Below are 17,531 nucleotides of genomic sequence, written 5' to 3'. Positions count from 1 at the left end.
AAATAGAATATGATCCCAAATTGAGCTCAGAAAGGCCGAAAACCTTTCTAAAGGTCAGAAGAAGCCAAATAATAGAAAATGATCCCAAATTGAGCTCAAAACCGCCGAAAACACCTCCTAAAAGCAAAAAAAGCTAAAATAGAAAATGATCCCAAATTAAGCTCAGAATGGCTGAAAACCTCTTCAAAATGTCAGAAAAAGGAAAAATATAAAATGATCCCAAATTGAGCTCAGAATCGCCGAAAACCCATTCTAAAGGCCGGAAAAATCCAGAAACGAAAATGATCCTAAATTAAGCTCAGAATGGCCGAAAAATCCTTCTTAAGGCCAAAAAAAGGCAAAATAAAGAATGATCCCAAATTGAGCACAGAAAGGCCCAAAAACCCTTGTAAAGGTCAAAAAGCCAATATAGAAAATGATCCCATTTTGAGATCAAAATCGCCGAAAACTCCTTTTAAAGGGCAAAAACCTTCAAAATAAAAAATGATTCCAAATTGAGCTCAAAATCACCGAAAATCTTTCCTAAGGGCCAGAAGGAGCCAAAATAGAAAATGATCCCAAATTGAGCTCAGAATCGCCGAAGACCCCTTCTAAAGGTCAGAAAACTCCCAAAATAGAAAATGATCCCAAATTGTGCCGAAAACCCCTTCTAAATGTCAGAAAAAGCAAAAATATAAAATGATCCCAAATTGAGCTCGAAATCGCCGGAAACCTTTCTAAAGGTCAGAAAAAGCCAAAAGAGAAAATGATCCCCAATTGAGCTCAGAATCGCCGAAGACACCTCCTAAAGGCCAAAAAAGGTCACGGTGCTCCCACAGACCGTTATTATAAAATAAAATACACCAAAGAATCTGAGTACACCATTCGATTCGTTATGACGTCCAGAATCTCTGGTCAAAATTTCAAAATCATCGTACGGTAAATTTTTGAGTAATGCCCTTTTGAAGGTCGTAAAGTACAGAAAAGTGATATGAAACCGACGAAATACTTATTGTAAAGCACGTTTTTCAACCACCATTTCATGAAATAACTCCCAAAACAGTTTCTACACATTCCAAGGGTTATTCAAGACATTAACAATTGGTGAAAAGATTTATTTGAAAATCCCACAGTGCACAGTGGTCTAAACTCGAAAAATCCTGATCATCTAGGATTGACTGTTAAAAATTGATCATAGAAAAAGTTATAGACAAAAATCTGATTTTAAAAAGAGGTGTTGATGATGGTAATGGTCCCCTGCAATGGTTTGGTAGAGCCAATTTATCTTTAAGATATTTATTACAAAACAATTAAACTAGGTAAGCAACATTTGTGGTGCCCAGATTAAATTTCTGTCCGGATTTGGTAAACATACTAGAATTGGGTCCTAAAGTTCCACATGGTTCTCCTTCTGAAGGCCATTAAAAGCCAAAATAGAAAATGATCCCAAGTTGAGCTCAGCATCGCAAAAAACCCCTTCTTAAGGCCAGAAAAAAAAAAAAAAAAAAAAAAAAAAAAATATATATATATATATATATATATATATATATATATATATATATATATATATATATATATATATATATATATATATATATATATATATATATATATATATATATATATATATAAAATGATCCCAAATTGAGCTCAGAATCGCCGAAAACTCCATCTAAAGGCCAAAAAATCCAAAGTAGAAAATGATCCCAAATTGGGCTCAGAATTCTTTTTATATCGCATTTTGATCAGAAAATGGAGCTTTTTCAAATGACATATAAAAACTGGTATAGCTTTAGGACCCCATTACGTTTGGAAACCAAAATATTCTCAGTTAAAGGGCCCTGTTGTTTGTGGAAAATAATCTTGAAGGTTTTAGAAGACCTCACCGGATTTATTTAAGAAAATTACACATTCAATCAAGGAGATAAAAAACCTGTGTTAGTTTAGAAACAAGTTTTATTTTTCATTTTTTCTTTTGTTTTCATCAAACTTTGAAGAAAATATGTAGGATTTGACATAAGTCCAGGTTTGTTTACCTGATTGTCCAATAAAGTTAGGTTTTGAACAAATAGTCCGTGAATAGTATCATGCTGGAGTTGGTATGCAACATTGTTATTATAGTCGTTGAGTCTACCGTGTGCTGACGACTCCTTACGTCCTGTCGTAACACCATTTCCGTTTTGTGCTGGTAAATTACTCGAAGATGAAAAGTTTCGATAATACTACAAGGTATACAGCCCTAGGGTTGTACGAAATGGTGACGTGGGACTAAACACTGTAATTAGGGGATTTTTTGTTGCAAAATATACAGAGTCTGCAGACAGAATCAATGTGTTTGCTCAGCGACTGTACGTATTTTTATTTTCAGCCTCCCCTGAAAATCCATTTTTGAAATATATTCAACAACACTCGAAAGAATATCGTTTATATTTGGCGATATTAGGCCTGTAGTATATTTTTGTGTAAACAACGTGTATTTGACAAGGCACAAACAAATCGTGCTGATTGAAGAAGCAACAAGAATTTTTTTTGTCTTATTTAACTCTGATTAAATCAAATCTATAATATGGATCATACTTTCAAAATAATATGGTACTGTTGCTTTTACCGGCATATTTTCTTTCAAGACATCAGTTATTATTAGGTTCTAAAAGCAGGTTTAGAAATTGTTTAGAAAGAATGGGAATTGTTTCAAACTTTTCGGAAAACTTTTACCTTCGAGACATCATATGAGTCTAAGCTCATGGAAGCAAAAATAAATTGACCTATTGAGACGGGGAGACTCTGTCAAATTTTATTTCGATATTGATTACAGAGAATATCACAGGGAACGGTGTCCATTCACGTCGTCTGTGCTAGGAATGCTTGCATGTAATTGGTTCATTGTTCGCGTAAATTTGTCATCGAAACTTTTTATCAATTTTACCGCTTAGCAATGAAATTAGAGTGATAACTAGCACATTACAAAGATTTTCTACATTTTATCTATCCAACAACATATTGGTTATAGTTATCCATCATGTGGTTATGCGGTTATTAACGTTTGAAATCTGACGCAACATTTGCCAGTTTCATTTCCAATTTTATAGAATGCATCCCAGTATAGTAAACGAAGACGTAGTCCCACGTCAAAAACATAATTGATTCTTTTCTTGATTTAAAATATTTCAAAAAACTGTAACAAAACAGTTGTTTACGATTTTTTACGATTCTCTTACGACAACGACAATCAATAAACTTTTGCGATCTTTTGTTATTTAAAATTTCGCGCCTACATTAGGAGCATGCGCGTTTTTTATGTTTTCATATCTATGGAGACTTTCAACCCAAAACATTATACAAGAAAAGTCATATACTGTATCGTTATCGCACTAAAATGGAATCATCCGAAACAGCAACTAGTGATTCCAGCCGGAACCGTTCGCTGTTCATCGACCTGTCTTCGCTGTCCCGTTCAAAGGGTTTTCCATTATCGGAAATGAATTTCCCAAAAGAAAGCTCACTACAGCAAGCATCCGACAATCCGAAAGATAGTGGCAATGTAAGTGAGAACGAAATCGAACTCACCGGTTACCGTCGGATCCGTACTGTTGGGCAAGGTTCCTTCGGAATTGCTGTCCTTTACGAGCGGTTACTGGACGGCCTGCCGGTCGTGATGAAACAAATAAATCTCTTGGATTTGACGAAACCAGAGCGCGATCTTGCAATGAACGAAGTGGATGTGTTCTCAAAGCTGCACCACCCGAACATTATTGCCTACTTGGGAAGCTTTGTACGGGGTGATTATTTGTTCATCGAGATGGAGTTTGCCGATGGAGGAACTCTTTCGCAAGTGCTGATCGAAAAGAGCCACGGAGAACGCCTGCCGGAGCGATTTATCCTGAACATTCTCGATCAAATTACCAGTGCGATCAATTACATGCACTCGCAAAACATTTTGCATCGCGATCTGAAGACAGCTAATGTTTTTCTAAATAAGAGGGGAATCGTCAAGGTGGGAGACTTCGGAATATCCAAAATCATGAACACTAGGCTGCACGCACAGACTGTGCTGGGGACGCCGTATTATTTCAGTCCGGAAATGGTAGAATGATTATAGAAAATTTAACTGATTACACATGGTTTGATTTGTTTTTTAGTGTGAAGGTAAGCAATATGACGAAAAAAGCGATATCTGGGCCTTGGGATGTGTTCTCGGAGAAATGTGCTGCTTCAAAAAGACTTTCTCGGCCTCTAATCTATCGGAGCTTGTGTCGAAGATAATGACTGCCAAGTATGCACCGCTGCCGGTGGGCTACTCGGACGCCTTGAAGCATGTTTTGAATCTGATGCTGCAGATCGACCCCCACGATAGGCCATCGGCTTCTGAGATCCTTCAGTACTGGATTCCGCTGGTTTATAGAAGCTTGGGTAAAAATAATGGGTTAGTATGATAATTATATATGTATGTGAAGCTTCAATTTAACTGATTTAAGTAACTGTTAAACTTGGGGTTATTTAAGGTTTAAATATGTTTCAAATGATCAGTATGACGAGATCATGGGTAGTGATCAATCAACATCCGCTACCCTGGTGATGGGAACGGAAACCCGCAATTACATGGAAGCATCGACGGCTACGACAAATAGTTTGCCTCTCGTGGAGCGATCCGTTCTATATCAACTCAAGTCGTTTGGTTCTGCGGTCAGTTTGAATCCATTGCAGTTACCTCCGTCGGTCAGGATTAGACAACTCGCTACGAGCGGAACTCACTTTGTTGCTGTAATGTACGGTATGAAAGTTATTCATCAAAAACTATAGACTAGTGCAACCAGAAAGTATTCGGCCTTTCTACACAGATGGATCGGTGTACTCATGGGGTGAAGGAAACAAAGGTCAACTGGGGCACAACTCACTCGAAACATGGCGCCATTATCCGTCTCGAGTCGAAGCTGTCAGAAAATATAATGTGATAGGGTTTGTAGCGTCGAACCTAGTGATCGACTTCGGAACGGAAAGTTAAGTTTCATTCCAGTCTAATATCAGGTCGAGCCATTTGCGGAATGGTTGCGGATTCTACCCGGTCCATCGTCTATCACTGCCTAAAACTGATTTAATCACTAACATTGACTACCATTCCAGAGCATCTACCGGCCTTGGATTCACCCTGTTGTGGACAGACTTGGGAGTCGTTTTAAGCTGCGGCGATAACAGCGACGGATGTCTAGGACATGGTAATCGATCCTCATTACTGATTCCAAAAATAATCCAAAAGCTGAATAACATAAAGATCGTTCAAATTGCATGCGGAACAAGTCACGTAGTGGCGCGTTCTACGGAAGGAAACCTTTTTACATGGGGTACCAGTGCCGCTGGGGCTTTGGGTCTAGGAAAGCAACTGACAAGCAGCACCGAACCGCGAAGGTTAATCATTTCGCAATTGATACAAGATATCACAGACATTAGCTGCGGCCCAGATTGCACGTTAGTGTTGACGGAGGAGGGTTCATGTTATTGTTGTGGCAGTAACAGTCCAAACAAACTAGGTTTTGGGCATAAAGTTACTCAGTTAGTTGGGTTACAGAAGGTTACTTTTACTACCCAGAGGATAGTTGGAATGAGTAGTGCACAAAACTGGGGGGCTTTCATACTTGAGGGTGGGTACGTTGTGACCTGTGGTGACAACTACAGTGGACAGCGTGGACTGGGTCATAATAGACAACATTTGCAACCTTCGCTGATGCAAAGTTTGACTAATAGGTTTATTATTGTAAGTCTGACTTTATATGCCTATTAGTCCTAAAATGGAGTTTAAAATATATGTTTTGTAGACAGTAAAATGTTATTCATCTTATGGTATAGCAACAACCGACGACAACTGCGTGGTATTTTGGGGAACTAGGTTAGGAATTCCAGAAACTGATATGACAAGCTCAGCAACAGAATCTACCAGTAACAGGGTATGTAGAAATAACTTCGCATTTTACTCCTGCTTCACACAAACTCATACTTACTTTCAGATTTGCGACAATATTTCAATTGGAAACAATACGACTGCTTTCACCAATTTCCTGAGTTCGGTTTATAAATACGAAACTGTGCTGGATCCGATTGATATCTTAGCGTACGAAAGCAGATTTTTGGGGTTGAATTATCTAGTGAAGTTTTGTTTTGTTTTCTAGGTTGTACTCTTCAAAGGAACAACAAGCGAAAGGAAGCTTCGTCAAACTGGTTGACATTCAACCACTTCTTCATAGTGTGTTGGTGGTTGTTGATACTACGTGCCCTTTGATTTGAATCCACTAAACTCACTATGTATCTAAAGCGATGATGAAACTGTTTTTCACAGAAAATAAAAGCATTTAGTTTATTAATCATGTATGACATATGAATATTTACACGTTAATTTAACTCAACTAAACTAAAATTTTGGAAACACAGCGAGTGCGAAAACTAAAGCTCTTCATTCGATTTCTTATTTCGCTGTCGTCTTTTGGATTTAATTTTACTCAACACCTCATACGCTTGCTGAATTTCCATAAACTTCTCCTGTGCCGCCCGACGCTGAGCTTCGTCCTTCACCTTATCCGGGTGGTTCTCCCTGGACAGTTTTCGCCAAACCGAAGTAATTTCGGTTTGCGAAGCCGTAGGACTTACTCCTAGCACCTTGTACGCGTTTTGCTCTCCATCCGCATCCATCGAGTCTATAATCTGCTTCCAAACCTCCGCCCATCCGTTATGTTTGGCAAATTGAATCGTGTCGGCAACGGTTTGCTTCAAATCCGTCCACCAAGGAGACTTGATAAAGTTGTGGATCGCTTCGTGCACCGGAACTTCGTCGCCATCCGAGTCGGTAATAGTGCCATTGAAGTAGAAGAAACATCCCCACAATGATAAATACAGCAAGACACAAGGAATAATGATTGCTGCTCGCCTAGAACAAAACGAATTTTTTCATCCATATTCTACAGACCAACAAAACATGCATCATACTTCAAAGGTTTTTCACGCTTCGGAACGTCCAAATTCCATTGCTTTGAGTAGTTATCAAATGCAAATGCCGAAGCAAAAGCCATCAGCGTAAACCAGTAAGCTTCGTCCAGCACAAAGTATCGCAGCGGATATGAGAGGTAGGCTCCCACCAAACTGTGCCAGAAGACTCCCTTCTCCCGACCCGTATTACCGACCGTCCAAACACCTGCAATTCATTTAAACTAAACTGTAAAACCAACCGTAAATAATTCCAGTCAACTACCGCATACCAATCGCTACCCCCAGCGGAATCAGCCAATGCAAGAAGCTCCAATCAACACCGGCAAACACTTCCTGGGGTATCGAAATCATAATCATCTGCCCGAACAGAAAACCCACCATAATGGCCATCACAAAACGGGGAGTATTAAACGGCGGTTTCTTGTACGTGCGAATTTTCTCGCGAAATTCCTCAACGAACCGAGGATCCTCGTTGCAGTCCCGCACCATGGCCGGTATTTGGTAAATCTCGGAAAGCCATCCACACCCGAAATAGCCACCCAGTGTGCACCACCAGACGAATGCTCGCCGGTCCTGATGCAGGTAGAGATGATGTAGCCCGAAGAAACCGCCGAAAAGCCACAAAATGTAAGCGATGAAGACCGATTTTTGCGGTGGACGTTCGCCCACAACAAAGTCTGGCGGGGGAGAGCCGAACAACTGGTTTAGCTTTTCCTCTCTGCTTTTGCGCTTCGGTGGAGTCTTTTCCGGGGGTGCCTGACCGTTGTTCTGTTTGCCTGGCGATGACTTCCGGACCGTGGATGAGGTCGAAGGTGACAGTTTTTCACCCATTGTGGATCTGGAATGTTAATATCGGTATCATTTAAGATGAATAATATGTAATAGACTAGTTGAACGTTCCCGGCGATGCTCGGGATCAGAAGTTTCAAAATTAATTCATTGCATTATTAGCACAACTCACTTTAAAAATATTTCACATCTTATACGTCCATCATCCCTTTAAGTACTTTAACATTCTGAGAACGCATAGAACGGAAATACCCATATTGGATTGTATTTTGTGATTTGGGGATGTTTTACAGAAACTGGAAGTCGCCATTTCGGATTTCAAAATGACGAACGGAGTTCGGAAGTTTGGGAAGTATTGAAATGGTTGGCCAAATACAGCTTTAGATTATTTTCCTGAGATCAGAAGTCGTTATTTTGGAAAATGTTATGTGGGGTCATCCCAGTTCCGAATATACCACACTCGGGTGATAACCGGATATTCGTCAATCGTTCACAGTAAAACCTCTTTTTATGTAACTTTTAGAAGAAAGAAATCAACGTAAGAAGAATTTAGCGTGACCATTCATGCTTAGATCTCCTCTATAATCATACCTAAAGAGATAACATGTGAATTTTATATAACGAAAATGATTGTTGCTTTTCGAGGAACACGTCTGAGAAGAAGTTAACGTTTTAATCCACATAACTACGTGGAAATTAGAAAAAAAAATTAAACCACTGAAATGCGGCCTTTCTTCCAGCCAAATGTCCCAAAATCTAGTTTTGGTAAAAGTAAAAAAGTATTTCGAATCCCGTAATGTGTTACTATTCACAAAACTACGAAAACATCAGAAATGTAATTTTTTTCTGCTCGACTCGCACCAAATTGAAACATGAATTCTTCTGCTAGAAAATATTTGTAGATGTTGAAAGGAACAACGAACATTTTATTTAAAAAACAAAAAAATTATTTACAAGCGAATTGAGCTCATGATCAAAAAGTCAAAATTTTGCATGTATCATATGTATAAAACAAAATTCAAAAAGAGTATTTTAATGTGTTTTTCTGTATGCAGAAAATCATCTTCAAACATGCGTAGTTTTCAAAGTAATATCTCAAGTTTTAGCAATAAGATACCCATTATTTTTCCTCAAATGTCTTTCCTGAACATTAACAAACATTTCAATGAAGAACAATTACATATCATAGCTTTTAATTTCGATTTAGAGGCAAATTGTGTTCAAATATTTATGATTTTGCTTGTTTAACGTAGTGTTGTGAATAATATCTCAATTTTTAGTAATCAAAAATCTGTTATTTTTACTCAAAAGTCATTTCTGAACATAAACAAACGTTTCAATAGAAAAAATCATATATCATAGCTTTAAATTTGGATTTAGAGACAAATTGAGCCAAAATATTCATGATATTGCATGTTTTACTTAGTTTTGTGAATAATATCTCTATTTTCAGGTATCAGATAACTATTATTTCTTCTCGAATGTCATTTCTGAATAACAACGAACATTTTATTGAAAAAAATCACGTGTCATCGCTTTGAATTTCGATTTAGAGACAAATTGAGCCTAAAAAATTATGGTTTTGCATTTTTCATGTGGTTTTGTGAAAAATATTTAAATTTCAAATAATCAGATACCTATTATTTGTGCCTCAAATATCTTTCCTAAACACAACGAACATTTTATTATAGTAAAAATCACATCACTGCTTCGAGTTTTGATTTAGAGGCAATTTCAGCATAAAATTCATGATTTTGCATGTTCCACGTAGTTTTGTGAATAATATCTCTAGTATAAGTAATCAGATACCTGTTATTTTTCTCAAGTGTCTTTCTTAAACATCAACGAATTTTTTAATGGAAAAAGAATCACATGTCATCGCTTTGAATTTTGATTTGGAGACGAATTCGGTATAAAAAGTCATTATTTTGCATGTTTTACGTAGTTTTGTGAAAAATATCTCAAGTTTTAGTGATCAGATACTAATTATTTTTCCTCAAATGTCTTTCCAGAACAATAACAAACATTTTAGTGACAAAAGAATCATATGTCATCGTTTTGAATTTGGATTTAGAGGCAAATTTAGCACAGAAAGTCATAATTTTGCATGTTTTACGTAGTTTCGTGAATAATATCTCAAGTTTTAGTAATTAGATACCTTTTTTTTTTCTCAAATGTCTTTCTCAAACATCAATGAACATTTTAATGAAAAAAGAATCACATGTCATCACTTTGAATTTTGATTTGTAGACGAATTAAGTATAAAAAGTCATTATTTCGCATGTTTTACGTAGTTTTGTGTAAAATATCTCAAGTTTTAGTGATCAGATACTAATTATTTTTCCTCAAATGTCTTTCCTGAACAATAACAAACATTTGAGTGACAAAAGAATCATATGTCATCGTTTTGAATTTGGATTTAGAGGCAAATTTAGCACAGAAAGTCATAATTTTGCATGTTTTACGTAGTTTCGTGAATAATATCTCAAGTTTTAGTAATTAGATACCTATTTTTTTTCTCAAATGTCTTTCTCAAACATCAACGAACATTTTAATGAAAAAAGAATCACATGTCATCACTTTGAATTTTGATTTGTAGACGAATTAAGTATAAAAAGTCATTATTTTGCATGTTTTACGTAGTTTTGTGAAAAATATCTCAAGTTTTAGTGATTAGATACCTATTAATTTTTCCCAAATGTCTTTCCTGAACATCAGCGAACATTTTTATGTTAAAAAACCTACATGTCACCGCTTATTATTTTTGATTTAGAACGATTCAAAATGTACTGTACACCTCAGAGACTGAGGGAATAATATCAATAAGATCAAGCGTTACGGAATTCCATTTTTATATAGTAGATAGTAGATATACATCGGGATAAAATTGCCTTGCACTTGACGGTAGTTACAAAATATGTTCGCCACCATCTGAATCGTTTCGTTGATTCTCACCAATAGATATAGTAAGTCGCTATATAAAGTGTGAGAGAGGCAATCTGATCTGATACAAAAATAACTTAAACAAGGCAGTGTGTGATCAAGGCGTGTTCGGAAAGCCTCAAAATAGTAGAGGGTGACCGATATTATTCTTAGGGAAGATTACCTTCCGAGTTCGAATCCCGTATGGATGAGGAAATTTTTTTTAAGTGTAAGTCACACCTTCTGTCCTTGTTTATTTTTCCCATCTTCATAAAATTACATACATTGTCCACTTTACTAAACTACAAAATAGTGAAATTCACTTTGACAACAAAAAAGAAGTAGAAAAACAGATGGGTAATTAGCTTCATTACTTCTCTTCAGCATCAGAACTGTTGAAGAAAAATGATCCCACAAACCTGTATGTATTTTTTTAATCTTTTTGGTTCACGTAAATTTTAGAATTGATACCTTTTCGCATATTACAGACAGTTTATAAGTATTTTTAGTTACTGATAAAAGATTTTTTTACCCTTCCTTGCAATACAGTGCACAGTGTTACAGAATTTAGGCGAAAATGGAGCTTTCGGTACAATTTTGTGATTTTAGAATCACACTCTCTATGGAGAAGTTGCTTCTTATATAAGTAGGTCTACAAGTGCAAATTGAGGTGGTCTCAAAATCAGCGAAATGAAACAACTAAAATTTTTGTTTGCTGAAAAAAGTTACACTATTGTCTAATTGTAGATTTGGGTTTTATTCACCTGTATGAGAAAAAAAAGTCACCAGTAAATTTAAGGTGAAACGGTATTGAATCCACAAACGGCCGACTTTGAGTCACCACTTCGAATTTTCAGAAGCACAAGACTCGGCAATAGTTAATGCGTCACTTGGAAAACGCTATTTTAAAATCAAAAATAAGGGTGACCCAAATTTTCAATAAAATCAAGTATGGAACCTTGTCGGAAGGACGTTCCTGGCGGTTGCTGAACAGTACACCAAACTGAAACGCGAAGCAGAAAAGGTTGGATTGAAAGTGAAAACGTCAAAGACCAAGTATCTGCTAGCAGGAGGAACCGAGCGCGATAGGGCTCGCAATGGTAGTAGCGTAATATTTGACGGAGGCGAGTTCGAGGTGGTCGACGAATTTGTATACCTCGGATTTTTGGTAACGTCAGTCAACAACTGCAGCAGAGAAATTCGCAGACGTATTGTAGCTGGAAGTCGTGCCTACTACGGACTCCACAAGGCTTTGAGGTCTGGTAAACTTCGCCCCCATACCAAGTGCACCATGTAAAAGACGCTTGTAAGACCAGTAGTCCTCAACGAGCACGAGGCATGGATAATGCTCGAGGAGGACTTGTAAGCACTGGCCGTTTTCGAACAACGTGTGCTTAGGACGATCTTCGGCGGAGTATGTGAGGATGGTGTATGGAGGCGAATGATGAACCACTAGCTAGCGCAACTCTACGGCGAAACCAGTATGCAGAAAATCGCGAAAGCTGGAAGGGTACAATGAGCGGGACATGTTGCAAGAATGCCGGACAACAATCCCGCAAAAATGGTGTTCGTCTCGAATCCAGCCGGTACAAGACGTACGCACAACGAGCTAGGTGGTTAGACCAAGTGGATCATGATCTTGGAAGTATAGGACTCTCAAGAAACTGGAGACAAGCTGCTATGCACCGAGGACGTTGGCGTAACATTGTGACGTAGGTGAAGTCCTGAGGAATGTTTCACCAGGAATGTAAGTAAGTAACCTTTTTATTTTTGTAGATAGAAAAAAATTGTTCTCCAATGTTATAGTTCCGTTAATTTTAAGTGACTTCAAGTAAGTTGAATTGAGAATCGATCAACTGGTTCGAAAGTTATGAAATTTTGAAAATAAAATATATCATATAAAGCCGACACCAGGAAGGAACCTAATAACCGATGAGACACTAGTGGCCATGCGATGGAAACAGAATTTCAAGATCTTGCTGAACTGCGAAGAGGATAGAGCCATCGACAGAAACTGGGGAGTAATTAAAAAAAAGCTGTGGATCCGCCAAGCTTGTACGAGGTTAGGGAAGCTTGGTAAGAGTTAGAAAATCACAAAACAGCTGTAAAGGACGGCCTCACAGCCGAACTCTTTAAGGCCGGAAGTAAGCAGCTGGTGCGTGCAATCCATCGCTTCATCTTGAAAGTTTTGGGCGAAGACAAACTACCAGCGGACCGAATGGACGGACTCATTTGCCCAGTCTATAAATAGGGCCTCCGACTCGATTGCAATAATTATCGAGGCATAACCCTCCTCAATTCTGCATACACGATACTTTACCGCAATCTGTTTCATAGACTGAGGCCATTGCAGGAAACCTTTGTTGGAGAGTACCAGTGCGTGGTTTGAAAGTCGATTCTGACGCGCTTATTCGATAACTCTGCGTGCGTTGAATATAAAATGTTGACATCTTCAGTAAAGTTAATGGGTATGATACGCTGGATAATTCAGTGTTATGAATTTTGTGATTAATTTGGGAGATTGAGATTGATGAGATTCAAAATCAATTTTTTATTCCATCGAGATACAGGGTTGGTGTCTTTAGTAAAATTGTAGGTAAAACCAATATAAGCAATTTTGCTGAAGCCACAAATTTCAAATCTTTTACTCAAATTGACTTAGAAAGCATTTATTCCAAATAGACCTGTCAGAACACATTCTACAGCAAAACATATTTTTAGGCCTTTTTTGTGTTATGAAAAGTTGTTAGCTTCAAAGCATCATCAGACAATAAATTCTTGTGTTTTTTTTTTGGGCCATCCACGAATTCCTTGCTTTCTGAGCCTCTTCTGCAAGCTTGCTGATTGGAACATTGGTTGTTTACGGCCGACCCATGTATTAATACATGCTGGTAAATAATGGTAAATGGTAAATAATAGCACGGGTACCATAACCATTGCAGCAGATGCGATCGACTTTCAAACCACAATGCGCCATCGAATTTATCCAAAAACCGAATATTTACTCTTCAATCCATGCCAAATTTAAAGTCAATTCTGCTACACAACCTTTTACTCTCGCGGATAAAGTTATAATCAATGGAAAATGCAACCTTATATATAATACTCTATTTTTTTTTCGAATCAGAGAGAGTCAAACTGATTTACTACTGAGTGTAAAACTGCACAATAGGACAAGATACGAAAAAAATAACTATTGAATTATCTACTAAATAAAAATAAATGTGTATTGTGCCCTGTGAAATAAAGAAGACCGGATCCGACCACTGAAATTTAAATATCATACTACTGACTGTTGGACAGTCAACATTTTTATACGCATATTCGTGTTTCAATTGACATATTCGTACTCATTTGTATCATACAAACTCGCATAAGATGTGCAAGAACTGCATATGCGTAGTGTTTTGGAGGCGATATAGGATAAGGGACGGCTTAAGCAGTAGCGCCTATTTTAATCAGTCGCAGAGAACAAGCCTCAAACTTCTGCTTTTTGATCAATATCGACGATTTCAATGATGGAAACGAAAACTTTGATTGTCTGCTGTCTCAAGAATATAGGAAATATCGTTAATCACAAAGAAACCTGTGAACAAACAGCATTTGAAACAAATCGACCTATATTGCAGCCATTCAGGAGCCACTTCGGGTGCTGCAAAAAACACCTGCAAAACAAATGGAAACTGCTTAAAATAGGTTCGGGGTAATTGGAATAGTGTCCTTTGATTGGTAACGTTAATCAATTATTGTTAAAGTTTGCTCACTTAGTTTTACAAACTGAAAACATGTTCTGACAGAAAAAAACAATATAGAACAGATTTATATACTACTGTTTGAATTTCCCCCAACACATTTCGAGTATTTCGTCTGAATACACAGGCGGTTCCTAAAGCTTCTTAGAATATGTTCCCTACCCTATGTACTAAGGAATAATAGTATGCATTTGAATTTCGGAGCCTCTAGTGTATGCCGAGGTGCGTTAATATGTCGCACAGTGAGTGTTCGCCGGGTTTGTCGCTTCCCGTTGGTTTGCGGGAAAACTTATTTAAATCTCTGAAAAAGTTATCTTTGCTAGGGGAGTCAAAATTCACAGGATTGGTAAAAAGTTAAAAATTTCATTCTTTTCCAGCTCGAGCTCTAGGGTAAAACGTGTTTTATTAGTGTTAACTAACTTAATTCACAAAGGAAGCTCGTAATAGCAGCTCGCACGAATGAAAGAGTTCACTTTACTTCTTTTAAAAGATTTGCTCGGAAGCACCATACGGCCTCAAGCATTCTTTGTATCGATGGAGCAGTCACAGCAAAGCAAAAGAAGATATGACGTTTAAACCATATCCTATCGCTCTTTGAGAGTACAAAACTTCGGACAAATATTTTCTCCAAACTTAACGTTTATAAACTCGGTGACGGCTGCAATTTTGAATATATTGCATTAACCCTTTTTACACTTAATGCTCGAGTGTTTTTATATGCTTTTTGTTTTTATTTCGGAACAAAAAAGGTACTGATTTTTATAACAAAAATTAGATTAAATCACCTAATAAAAACTGATAGATAGATACTTCTCACACTTCAATGCAATGCGAAGTAACGAGTTTTCATTGCCTGATGGCATATTTTCTATATATGTATACATTCACAACTTTCACTTGTCTCGCTCCGAACTGTGTCAACACAGCACAACCCACATTATGAAGCGGTACTGAAAACACACAGTTCTTGCTGGATATTTGAATCAGTCAACTTAATAAATCAACACAACTTAGGATTCCTTTCAAAAAGACCGTATTTTATATTAAAGCGCACGCACGACTTCAACGATTCAAGCGAGTGGAGTAGATAATTACAATTCACAAACAACCTAGTAAATACCGTTAGTTTCGTTCTTCGCCATCGAAACTTACCTTGATTTTTATCAGAAGAACGAAATATTCGTTTCCAGCTTTTTTCTTTCCAATGAAGTTTTTTTATCAGCTTACTTTTAAACTCAAAACGCTATCCAATCCCGATCAACTTAAACAAATTTTTCCTTGCGAAGAAAGTAGTTCAAACAATCTTGTACGTTTCGTTCACTGGCTGCAACTGCGAAACCAATATTCGTCAGCAATGTCAATGCCAAAGAAAAGTGAGAGAGTGAGAAGAGAGTGCCAGCCAGCAGCAGCTCAGTTATGCTGATCGTGCCCCAGCCAACCGGCGTCGACTACGTCAAATCTTTGCTCAGTTGTGCTGTGCTACGGTTATGGTTATGGTTATGGTTGCGAACAAATTCAAAACAAAAAGCACGGAGGATGATTTCCGACTCCGAGATCTAGCAGGTAGCGAAGTTTCTCACTTTTATTTTATTCCTCATATTCTTTAAGTGGAAACAGCGAAAGAACAAAGAAATATCAAATTGTAAATACTCAAGCTGTCAAATCGGCAGAGCCTTTTTCTCCTCGCAGCTGATCCGCAGGTATGACTTCATACTAGAGTTCCCAATGAATGCAATGCATTCGGGTTTCTCGTCTGTTTGATTGGAGTAAGATCTTTGGTGTTTTATTTTTCATAATAAGAGTTGGGTTTTCGTAACTAGATCAATCGTATTACAGATATAAAGAAATCAAATGAATAAACGCCATTGTCGGTATAATACCACGCTTTTATTTCCAAGTATCTGAAAGAAACTATCAATCAAATTGAAGTTTCACTTTGACCCTTAATATTCTAATCCTAGTATGCTCATCCTTGAAGTTAGCATTGTTTGTTTTCTTTTTTTTTTTTCAAATGTTGATCGTTAATTTTATTTGAGTATCCAAGCAACTCACTAATGTGTTTTTTTTTTCGTGAATTGTTCCTTCATTTTATCAATAATAATAATCAGTTGGAACAAATTAGTTTCGATTCAAATTGATGTTGACTATAATCCGGGTATCTAAATGTCCGTGTTGCCTTTTAAAAGTTGAAAGTCTATTTCAAAATACTTCTATAAACATCACATTGACAATACTCATACTAATTTGAACTGAGGGAATGAAGTTATATATGAACTTAATTAGGTGTCAGTATGAATGAAATGAAGCAAGCAACCATCAAAAGCGTTGGTGCTATTTCACTGTCAACTTACATCACGTCGCGTTGGAGTTCGCTAATAAATAGTATAATATAAAAATAGGCACCGTACATTCTAATGACAAAATCAGTAAACTGAACGTTGGAACAGTAGGCTATGTTAATCTAAATTTCACTACATTTTTGTTATCGAACACGATCATTTAAAAATGCGCAACCAACAAGCGAACAAATGTGGCTGCTGAAAGACCGGTAAAAATGTCGGCATCGGTGTTCTGTGACATTTTGTTTAGAACTTCAGGCTAGGTCTAGTTTAACTGGTTGTATTGTAGTAGACATATAGTTTTTAATATGATTACAAAGAACTTTATTTCGGGCTGCAAATCATAAAACAACAAAAATTTGCACTGTTTTCGTTATGCTTTACTTATGAAAATCTAGTTCACGTTAGCCAAACAAATGATTGATTGCTGTTGCTGTTGACTGCTGCGTTAGCTCTGATGGTATTAAATTATCGATATTCAATCTACTAATTATGATTAAAATCTTATTCTTCCACTATTTGTTTTTTTTTTTGCTACTTGTTATGATATGAGTACCTTTTAATAATAGTTTATTTCGGTCTGTTCAACCTTGTTGGATGCTACACCTCATACTACATATAAAAGATACCACCTCGTTAGTAAATTTGTGCACTTGCTAGCTGCAACTTTTTCCAATTCTCCGGAAACATAAAGAATATATAGGTATACCCCAATTGGTTTCATCACACCCCAGTGAACGTTCTTGTGTTGTTTAAAGAAAAACTTAGTTCGGGTGTA

General features: G+C 37.1%; 2 protein-coding genes across 2 annotated transcripts; one reads left to right on the top strand and one right to left on the bottom strand.

Annotated features, from left to right (window-relative positions):
• The first annotated feature begins 3,311 nt into the window (after positions 1-3,311).
• On the top strand, positions 3,312-6,350 carry LOC129721134 (serine/threonine-protein kinase Nek8). The gene is made up of 8 exons (XM_055673315.1): positions 3,312-4,063; positions 4,119-4,402; positions 4,482-4,750; positions 4,818-4,935; positions 5,101-5,728; positions 5,790-5,918; positions 5,979-6,082; positions 6,141-6,350. The coding sequence occupies exons 1-8, from the start codon at positions 3,356-3,358 to the stop codon at positions 6,253-6,255; spliced, it is 2,355 nt and encodes a 784-aa protein (XP_055529290.1). The 5' UTR covers positions 3,312-3,355; the 3' UTR covers positions 6,256-6,350.
• Positions 6,298-15,796, bottom strand: LOC129721135 (dnaJ homolog subfamily C member 22). The gene is made up of 4 exons (XM_055673316.1): positions 15,567-15,796; positions 7,221-7,789; positions 6,952-7,156; positions 6,298-6,892 (listed from the first exon to the last, which is right to left on the bottom strand). The coding sequence occupies exons 2-4, from the start codon at positions 7,780-7,782 to the stop codon at positions 6,412-6,414; spliced, it is 1,248 nt and encodes a 415-aa protein (XP_055529291.1). The 5' UTR covers positions 7,783-7,789; positions 15,567-15,796; the 3' UTR covers positions 6,298-6,411.
• Between the last annotated feature and the right edge of the window lie 1,735 nt (positions 15,797-17,531).

This window comes from Wyeomyia smithii, chromosome 2 (assembly GCF_029784165.1).
Source record: "Wyeomyia smithii strain HCP4-BCI-WySm-NY-G18 chromosome 2, ASM2978416v1, whole genome shotgun sequence".
Lineage (NCBI taxonomy): Eukaryota > Metazoa > Arthropoda > Insecta > Diptera > Culicidae > Wyeomyia > Wyeomyia smithii.
Note: the sequence above shows the minus strand (reverse complement) of the source record. Positions and strands in the feature narration are given on the sequence as shown.

Bases quoted from the DNA above. Each gene is read 5' to 3' on its own strand.
- LOC129721135 (XM_055673316.1), bottom strand. From the start codon at position 7,782: ATGGGTGAAAAACTGTCACCTTCGACCTCATCCACGGTCCGGAAGTCA. The intron at 7,157-7,220 runs GTATGCGGTAGT...AATGAATTGCAG, and splicing joins TCCGCTGGGGGTAGCGATTG to GTGTTTGGACGGTCGGTAAT. The intron at 6,893-6,951 runs GTATGATGCATG...GTTTTGTTCTAG, and splicing joins AAGCGTGAAAAACCTTTGAA to GCGAGCAGCAATCATTATTC.
- LOC129721134 (XM_055673315.1), top strand. From the start codon at position 3,356: ATGGAATCATCCGAAACAGCAACTAGTGATTCCAGCCGGAACCGTTCG. The intron at 4,936-5,100 runs GTTTGTAGCGTC...CTACCATTCCAG, and splicing joins AGAAAATATAATGTGATAGG to AGCATCTACCGGCCTTGGAT. The intron at 5,919-5,978 runs GTATGTAGAAAT...ACTTACTTTCAG, and splicing joins CAGAATCTACCAGTAACAGG to ATTTGCGACAATATTTCAAT.